The following is a 10,662-nucleotide window of genomic DNA, read 5'->3' on the forward strand; positions in this document are numbered from 1 at the left end:
AAAAAAAAAAAAAAAAAAAAAAAAAAAATTGATTTGCATGAAAGTAAATATTTAAAAATACACATTAGTGGTGATTACATGAATGTATACACAGGATAAAACTGCTCAGAAGGCTACATGCCCCACCACCACACACACACCCGACACATACACTAGCACCTGTAAAAACTGATGAAATCTGAGTAGGGTCTGTAGATTGTATTAATGTCAATTTCCTGGTTGAGATTCTGTATATGAGAGTTATGTAATACTACCATAGGAGGAAGCTAGATAAAGGGTACATGAGATCTTTCTGTACTTTTTTTTTTTTTGGTAATTTTCTGTGAGCCACTTATTATGTCAAATTAAAAAGTTAAACTCCACATATTCAGGAAGCACAAATACTTTCTTCTATAGGAAATGAAGTTGTTTCTTTTAGCCTTACTTGAGGCAGGGGGCAAGGAATGAGGGGGAAGGGCAGGATATATACACAAATACACATAAAATTTTAAAGCATGGCCCACGACAACAATGTTTTTTTATTGGGTTTGTACAATTCACGTGAAGGACAAAATTGTCTCTAATTTTCTTTCCTTCCAAATTTGACTTTCAGGAAATATATCAATAAAAAACTGACAGCCCCAAAATAAGATTTAGGGGGAGGGAATTCATATTTGTCGGGCTAGGACCCTATGGACAAGGACAGAGTACATTTCCTAGAGAGCGGATAACTGATAGTGAAAGATCACAGACCAAAAACAAAGAAAAAGTAAAATCATGAACCCAAGTAAACAGGTTGGTCTTCAAATGAGAAAGGAACATTTCTGCCTCGAGGGAAAAACTAAGGGGAAGGGGTGCCAGTATTCTTCAAAATGTCAATTTCATAAAAGATAAAGAAAGGCTTAAGAATGATTTCAAATTAGAAAACTAGCTCTGTGATCCTGAACTGGATATTTTCCTGGTGATAAAAAAAAATATATATATATATATAAAATCATTACTAGGACAATTGACAAACCTGAACGTAAACTATGAAGTACTATACCAATGTTAAATTTCCTAAATTTTTAATACTATGATTCCATAAAAAAAAAAAAAAAAGCGTGTAGTCAGGAAATACACACAAGTATTTAAAGGGTAAAAGAGCATGATATAGCCAATCTACTTTCAAACGGTTCAGGAAAACAAATGGTTCAGAAAACGGTGAAAAACAACCTACTTTCAAGCTGTTAAGAAAAACAAATACGGCAAATATTAAAAAGTAATGATCTTGACAAAGGATACAGCATTCTTTTTACTATCCTTGCAAGTTTTCTGCAAGTCAAAAATTTCAAAAACCATTTCAAAAGGTATGCATAACCTTTCCTTTAAGACAAAATTCTTCTTACCTAAAGAGTTTATCCAGTTGTGTCAGAGTTAGTTAAGAAAACCAAATCTGACTAGTCTAAAAGGCAAAAAAACAAAAAACAAACAAAAAAAAACCTTAAAGGTCATATTAACCCCCCTCACCTTTATTATGAGGCACTGATTTCAGTATATCTAGATTTAAAGAAAAAAATGTAAGCATTACCTAACTGTAAAATGTTAACCACTAACCATCTGAATAAATCACATCATCATAAATATATGTAAGGAATGATCAATGATACCTAATAACTTTTTCCAGGATTTGATGAGAGACTTTGCCAAAGATGTAACTTCTTCATCTGTACTCTGCTTGCGAATAGCATTCACTGACATTCCGATCCTTGTGGACTGCAAGGCAATAAAAAAATTATTTATACTAACTTTATTTTAAACAAATTAGTATTTCACCCACATTTTCTTTCCCAGATTTGTTTCCATTTTAGAATTTTAAAACTTCAATTATTTGGATCCTTATAATAGCAAACTATATTCTTAAGATACATATATCTTCAGATGAAACACTAGACTCATAAATGTTCTTATCACCAAGATCTAGAAGCATAAAATTCGCTACTGTAATAAGTCTGGTTAACCAGAAAATTGAAGTTAGTTTTTCCACAAAGGAGAAGTGAAGATAAATGAGGATAAAATATAAAATATATAAGTCAGGCTGAAGCAATCATGACTAATATATGTATTGCTTTGTTTCTATACATTCTATATGGATTACTTCATAGAGCACCAGCTGCAAATTATGAAGATATCCAAACAAAAACTACAACCTATGGAGTTTTAAAAGGCTTTATTTTTTTATTTTTTATTTTTGCTGGGAATCAGAATATAATCACAGACATTAAAATGGACTTCACTAAATATAGGTAGAATTTAACCTGCGATGATTCTACATGCCTAGAATTATGCTTAGAGCATCCACATTCATCAATCTTTCTAACGACCCTTCAAAGTTGAGATTATCCCTATTTTTAAAGATGAAGAGATTAGAAGTACCAATAAATAATGTACCTAGCATCATACCACTACTAACCCGCAAAGTTGGGATTTTTTTTTTTTTTTTTTTTTTTTTGACATGGAGTCTCACTCTGTAGGTCAGGCTGGAATGCAGTAGTAGCACAATCTTGGCTCACTGCAACCTATGCTCCCGAGTTCAAGTGATTCTCCTGCCTCAGCCTCCCAAGTAGGTGGGATTACAGGCACAGATCACCTTGCCTGCCTAATTTTTGTATTTTTAGTAGAGACAGGGTTGCACCACGTTGGCCAGGCTGATCTCGAACTCTAGACTTCAGATGATCCACCCACCTCGGCCTCCCAAAGTGCTGGGATTACAGGTGTGAGTCGCTAACCCAGCCAAAAGCTGGGATTTTAGTCCAGGTTTGTCCACTGCCAAAGTCCATGGTCTTTCTAGCACATCACTGATTTCAAACAGTGCTCAAAGAACACAAAAGTTATGATAGCATAAGTATGGATGATAAATAAAAAATACTGTAGCAAATTAGTAAGTTCAGGTGTTAGCAGACAATCTTTCAAATATATGATTTGTGGAAGAAAAAATAACGAAAGGAATTCTTAGTTGTGAAAAAAAGAAGAGAACCCTTGCTATAAGCTTTATGGCAGAAAAATACTTGGGTACTTGAGGTTTCCTTCTAAATTATTCAATCCTCTCAACAAAGAGACAGACTCAGGATCTAAGTTATGTTTAAGAATTTAGAATATGTGGTTGACTGGAGTGTCCTGTATCTCTTAGAAAGCTGAGCAAGGCAGGTAAGATTGAACAGCAGAAAGACAAAGGGACTCCACAATTTTAAAGCCCCAAACAATTTGGGGTTAACAAGTCTAGTTTTCTAGGAAGACAATGTAGTTCTGAAGCTTAGAACTGACACAAATTTGCAAAAAAAAAAAAAAAAAAAAATTGGCATTTTAGTAGGGGCTTGTAAGAGGGCAAAGGTATAAGGAGATAACGAATAAATTGTGTACTGCTGGGTGACTACTTTTTAATTTTCAGAGGATGTTTTGATTACTAAAAAGTCAATGATTATCCCACTTGGCTGCAAATAAAACCCATAATAAGAATATAGCTATTTGTAATAAACATGCTTATCTAAGAAAGAGACTGTCAAGTCAAAATAATAAGAAATGAGGCTGCCGAGGTAGAATGAAAAACAAAGATTTGAAATAAGTTTTTTTTCCTTTGGGGGTACTATGGAAAAAAAAAAAAAAAGTTGACAGAGGAAAAGATTATGAAGCTATTTACTTGGATAAGTCTGGAGCTGCCACTAAGAATTCCCTAGGGATTTTTCCTAAAATTGGTATGCTATGACTTACAGGATGTAATAGGCAGGTTATAAGAAAATACTCTGTTCGCAAGTGACCTTAGGAATTGTGGGATGAAAACTGTTTTCTTGACTGCAGAACTAATGAAAGCTTTCAAGACAAACTATACATTGTGAAACTCTAGCAGATAAAACATGTGTCTTTGCCCATGATTTCTACAGAACATCAAGTATACAGAAAGAAAGACATTACCTTGGAAAGGTGGAGAGTACATTAAGCAGCCTTAGGGGTCAGCTGCACACTGATGGTAAAGCAGAAAGGAATGAGTACTGAGATCAAGAGACACTGTTAACATCACAGGAAACAAGCAGATTTGGTGTGCTCCAGAAGAAAAGTCTCCTTCGTGACCACTCATGAGTTTTTGCCAAGATGATCTGAAGGTAGCCACTAAATCTTAAGGTAAAAAACACATAGCTACTATATAGCTACTATAAAACACATATGTAAAACATACATTAAAAACACAACACGCACATATATAAAAGACAAGATAAAGAAACACACAGCTACTATAAAACATTGTTGAAAGAAATTAAAGATGACCTAAACAAAATTTTAAAATCCCATGTTGATAGACTGGAAGACTTAAATGTTAAGATTGCAATACTAATCAAATTGAACTACTGACTCAATGCAATGTCTATCAGAATCCCATCTGCCTTTAGTGCAGAAATCGACAAGCTTACCCTGAAGTCCATACAGAAATATATATGACCCAAAATAGCAAAAACCATCTTGAAAAAGAATAACAAAGTTGGAACACTCACAATTCCCTATAGTAACCAAGATAGCACAGTACTGGCAACAGGATGGGCATGCTGATCAATGGGATAAATTTAAGACTCCAGAAATAAACTCCAACATTTTCCATAAACTGATTTTAGATAAGGATATCAACGCAATTCACTGAAGTAAAGAATACTCTTTCAACAAATGGTGCTGGAACAACTAGATATCCACATGTTAAAGAATAGAACTGCCAGGCATGGTGGCTCATGCCTGTAGTCCCAGCACTTTGGGAGGCCAAGATGGGTGGACGACCTGAGGTCAGGAGTTTGAGACCAGCCTGGCCAACATGGTGAAATGCAATTTCTACTAAAAATACAAAAATTAGCCAGCACAGTGGTGCATGCCTGTAATCCCAGCTACTCGGGAGGCTGAGGCATGAGAATAACTTGAACCCGGGAGGTGGAGGTTGCAGTGAGCTGAGATCACACCACTGCACTCCAGCCTGGGTGACAGAGCAAAAAAAAGGAATAAAGCTGAACCTCTTCCTTACACCACACACAGAAATTAACTCGATATGAGCAGGAGTAAAGCTTCATGACCTTGGATTAGGCAATAGTTTCTTAAATATGACACCAAAGGCACAAGCAATCAAAGAAAAATAGGTTACATCAAAATTTAAAACATTGTGCTTCAAATAACTTCATCAAGAAAGTAAAAAGATAATTCACAGGAAAAGAGACAATATTTGCAAACTCTGTATCTGATAAGGGACTTGTATCAGGAATATATAAAGAATTATTACAACTCAGTAAAAAATGGACAACCCACTTTAAAAATGGGCAAAGGATGCGGATAGACATTTCTCCAAATAAGATATAAAAATAACCAACAAGCACATGAGAAGATGTTCAACATCCTTAGACATTATGGAAATAGAAATTAAAGCTACAGGTCGGGCACAGTGGCTCGGGCCTGTAATCCCAGCACTTTTGGAGGCCAAAGCAGGCGGATCACGTGGTCAGGAGATCGAGACCATCCTGGCTAACATAGTGAAACCCCGTCTCTTTTAAAAATACAAAAAAATTAGCTGGATGTGGAGGTACGTGCCTGTAGTCCTAGCTACTCAGAAGGGTAAAGCAGGAGACTCTCTTGAACCCAGGAGGCAGAGGCTGCAGTGAGCTGAGAAAGCGCCACTGCACTCCAGTGTGTGTGACAGAGTGAGACTCTGTCTCAAAAAAAAAAAAAAAGAAATTAAAACTACAATGAAATACCACTATACCCACTAGAATGGTTATAATCAAAGACAAACAGCAACAAGTGTTCAAGTGTTTGCAAGGATGCAGAGAAACTGGACCCCTCATTTACTACTACTGGGGATAGAAAATGGTACCGTGGTTTGGGAAAAGAGTCTGGCAGGTCATCAAAATGTTAAACACGGAGTTACCATATAAACCAGCAATACCACTCCTAGGTATCTACACAAGAACAACAAAAACATATGCTCACACAAACTTGTACATAAACATGCATAGCAGTGTGATGTATAATAGCCAAAAAAGTCTAAGCCCAACTATCCATCAACTGACAAATGGATCAACAACATGTGGAATATCCATGCAACTGAATATTACTCAGCCATAAAAAGGACTGAAAATTCTGATACAAACGGCAACACGGATGAGCCCTGAAAACATTAAGTGACAGAAACCAGACATCAAAGATCACACACATACTGTATGACTCCATTTATATGAAAACTCCAGAACACGCAAATCATCTATAGAGACAGAAAGATTCATGGTTGCCTAGGCTGGAAGGAGGAAGCAGTTAGGGCGAATGGAGAATGACTGCTAAAGGGTATGCCATTGCTTTTTGGGATGATGAAAATGTTCTAAAGTTAACTGTGGTGACAGTAGAAGAATATATTAAAAAACAATGAATCATATACTTTAAATGAATGAATTGTATGGTATGTGAATTATATCTCAAAAATACTGTTTTTAAAAAAAGAAACATAAAACTATGTTTAGTATCCTTTTAATAAGTTCAAGAGGGCAGGGACTTTGTCTGTTTGCCACTCTATTAGGCATGTACAATAATATCTAGCACACAGCAGGTACTTAATAATTATTGAATAAATTAATCTGCTATATATAAAAACTTACAAAACTAGACCAATCTATTACTAGCTCAAATATTTGTCTTCCTGTTTACTTCCCCACCTTCAACCCATACCCACCTTCTACTCTGCTCAGTTTCCCGCACTCCTAATTGTAAGCTCTAATGGACTCTTCCAATCTCATCTGATTTAACCAGTCTGTTATATCCCAATTCTGTTTTCCCTTTTTTCTAGATCTAACCCACCTCTATCCTATTACTTCCCAAATATTTCCTAAACCTATCCTTTCTCCTGTACTCTAGAGCTGTTTACATTTATGGCTATTTAAAATTTGTTAAATGAAATTTAAAATTCTGTTCCTTAGTCATATTTCAAGTGCTCAATAGCCTCATGCAGTTAAGCACTACTGTATCAGTCAACACTCACATCAAAAACATTTCCCTCACTGCAAAGTTGTACTTGACAGCACTGTTAGAGCAGACATACTCAACTACCTACCAGATACCTGTATATATTTGTTTCATAGGCATCTCAAAACCCAGTGTATCCAAATTATTCTTTATCTCTTCATCCCTCTATTTTTATGTCCTTCTCATCCCAAGCTGACCTTCATACCACCTTTCTTGAATATTCTTATATTATTAAATAGCACCATCTTCCTAGTCACCATGGCAAAAATCTCAGTCATCCTAAATTCCTCCACTCCTTCACCTCCATCCAATCAACTACCAAACCTTACAGGCTGTCTTTCATTAGCAAATTCCCCTTCTCTCTATTTCTATTGCTATTATTTTAGTTTAAGCCCTCATCACTCCTCACCTGAATGACTTCATTCATCAACAGGTCTTTCAGGCTCTAGCCTCCCATTTCCTCCCATGTGCAAATCTGGTCACATCCTCTCCTGCCTAACACCTTTCAGTAGTAATGCTCTCAGCATCACATATGAAGCCCTGCATGCCATACCACCTATGTCTTTAACTCTGTATGCAACTAGCTCTTCCTATGTCTTTAACCCTGTATGCGACTAGCTCTCCTTTATTTTCAGTTCTAAATGCCACACTGCTTCCACATACTGTTTCCTCTGCTGAAATACCTTTCCCTGTCTATCTGCTGAGGGAGAACCTAGTCATCTTTTGAGATGTGGTTTCAGCTTTATCACCTATATAAAGGCATTCTGCACCTCCCAGATTATGTACTTAACATTGACAAGTAAACTTTGTGCTTCTTCCTATCCTCCTTCTTTCCCCCAAATGAACACTATATATGGACTTTTCTTTGGTTAACTATATATTTGTTTATATGTCAGTTTTCCTCTACTAGAATTTAAACTCTATGAGGGGGGAAAGGCCTTATCTTATTCTTATCCATAGTAAAAACTCAAATGTTTGTTAAATAAATACATAGGCGGTTCAAAGAAGGAAGCACAGGAAAAAATTAGAGTCATAAATATTAATCCTATCCAACCTCCATACTCTCTAACTCTACACATACCTGTTAAATAAATATTAGGATTACTATGTTGGATTTCCCCACATAGGTCTGTGAGGATAAAGTTATGCCTTGGTAAGGGCCTATCTCAAAAGAAAGTTTATTCTTAGAGCTGATTTGCAAGAGAAGTTGCTGATCATTGGACTGGAACCTGAATTGAGAAGGCAGACTTCATAACTTACTTCCTTTCTCTCCCTTCTCTTTCTGGGGTCTACAGATAGAGGAGGAGGAGTTCTTTTTTTTCTCAATACAGGCTCTCGCTCTGTCGCCTAGGCTGAGGTACAGTGGCACAATCTCGGCTCACTGCAACCTCTGCCTCCTGGGTTCAAGCGATTCTCTTGCCTCAGCCTCCTGAGTAGCTGAGATTACAGGCATGTGCCACCACGTCTGGCTAATGTTTTTGTATTTTCAGTAGAGATGGGGTTTAGTAGAGACGGGGTTTCACCATGTTGACTGGGGTTTCCCCATGTGGGCGGCCTAGAGGAGTTCTTACCCTTTTTTTGCACCATGGATCCCTCTGGCAGTCTGGTGAAGCTTATGGATCCCTTCTCAGAATGCATTAAAAATTGATTAAATAAAATACATAGGATTGCAAAAAAAAAACCTAATTATATAATATAAATTACAAAATATTTTAAAATGTAAGATAGTAATGTATATGCTCCCTTATTTTTGTGTTTTTCTTTTCTCTTTTTTTTTTTTTGAGACAGAATTTCACCCTTTCGCCCAGGAGGGAGTGTAATGGTGTGATTTTGGCTTACTGCAACCTCCGTCTCCTGGGTTCAAGCAATTCTCCTGCCTCAGTCTCCCAAGTTGTAGGGTGTGCACCACCACACCCAGCTAATCTTTTGTATCTTTAGTAGAGATGGGGTTTCACCATGTTGGCCAGGCTGATCTCAAATTCCTGACCTCGTGATACGCCTGCCTCAACCTCCTAAAGTGGTAGGATTACAGGCGTGAGCCACTGCACCTGACCTCTGTTTTCTTTTTTTTGAGACGGAGTTTTGCTCTCGTTGCCCAGGCTAGAGTGCAATGGCATGATCTCGGCTCACTGCAACCTCTGCCTCTCAGATTCAAGTGATTCTCCTGCCTCAGCCTCTTGAGTAGCTGGGATTACAGGCACATGCCACCACACCTGGCTAATTTTAGACAGGGTTTCTCCATGTTGATCAGGCTGGTCTCAAACTCCAGACCTCAAGTGATCTGCCCGCCTCAGTCTCCCAAAGTGCTGGGATTATAGGCATGAGCCACTGCAACCCGGCCTGTTTTTATTTTTTATCAAGACAAGAGTTTTGCTGTGTTGCCCAGGCTGGTCTTGAAGTGCTGGGCTCAAGCAATCCACCAGCCTTGGCCTCCCAAAGTGCTGGGATTATAGGCGTGAACCACTGTGTCTAGCCCTCCCTTATTAAAACATTAAGTAAGACGTAGCATAAGGTATAACAGCAACAATAATAATGAACAATTTCAATACTTTTACAATGTAAGTAAACTGAAGTTAAAACATTTGTGACTTATTTTAGTTTCAGTCATAAATACTGGTAATACAACTGTGGTTTAGTGTTTTCACAACTGAAAGAAATGTTCAATTTCAGTTAGCCATTAATGAAAATAAACCTGACTTTTTTTCTGAATCATGTTCACATACCCCTGCCATCTTTCTCTAAATTCTGACATAATACAATAGAAATATCCAAGAAAGTACTTGTGGATAATAAAAAATGTCAAGCAGAAAATAACCATATTCATGTTATTGGCTATATTGCTTCATTTTTAACACTTTGACTTTTGTCAAGTTTTATTTTTATGTTTCAGTCTTCATGGAACATTAAAATAAGACTTCACTTATGCCTGTAATCCCAGTACTATGGGAGGCCGAGGCGGGCGGATCACCTGAGGTCAGGAGTTTGAGACCAGCCTGGCCAACATACTGAAACACAATCTCTTCTCTACTAAAAATACAAAAATTAGCCGGGCATGGTGGCAGGTGCTTGTAATCCCAGCTACTCCGGAGGCTGAGGCGAGAGATTCACTTAACCCGGGAGGCGGAGGTTGCAGGTTGCACCACTGCACTCTAGCCTGGGCCACAGAGTGAAACTGTGTCTCAGGAGAAAAAAAAAAAAGCTCTGCACAACAAAGGAAACAACAGAGTAAAGAGACAATCTGCTGAATAGGAGAAAATATTTGCAGACTATTCATGTGACAAGGGACTGATATCAGCAATACACAAGGAAGTCAAACAATTCAAGAACAACCACCAAAAATAACAAATAATCCCATTAAAAAGTGGGCAAAACGCTGGCTGTAGTGGCTCACGCCTGCAATCCCAGCACTTTGGGAGGCCAAGGCTGGAGGACTGCTTGAGCCCAGGAGTTCAAGACCAGCCTGGGCAACATAGGCAGAACCCCATCTAAAAATTAGCCAAGCGTGACAGCATGCTCCTTTACTCCCCAGTTACTTGAGGGGTAGGGGGTGTGGTGTGGGTGCTGAGGTGTAAGAATCACTTGAGCCCAGGAGGTAAAAGCTGCAGTCAGCCATGATCATGCCACTGCACTCCAACCTGGGCCACAGAGAGAGACCTTGTCTCAAAAAAA

General features: G+C 37.8%; 1 protein-coding gene across 1 annotated transcript in view; it reads right to left on the minus strand.

Annotated features, from left to right (window-relative positions):
• Positions 1–10,662, minus strand: part of TCEA1 (transcription elongation factor A1) — a 52,119-nt gene that overhangs the window by 27,405 nt on the left and 14,052 nt on the right. Inside the window, 1 exon segment of the mRNA XM_017531787.2 lies at positions 1,629–1,734. Coding sequence (XP_017387276.1) covers positions 1,629–1,734 — 106 coding nt within the window.

Source organism: Cebus imitator, unplaced genomic scaffold, assembly GCF_001604975.1.
Source record: "Cebus imitator isolate Cc_AM_T3 unplaced genomic scaffold, Cebus_imitator-1.0 Scaffold73, whole genome shotgun sequence".
Classification (NCBI taxonomy): Eukaryota; Metazoa; Chordata; class Mammalia; order Primates; family Cebidae; genus Cebus; species Cebus imitator.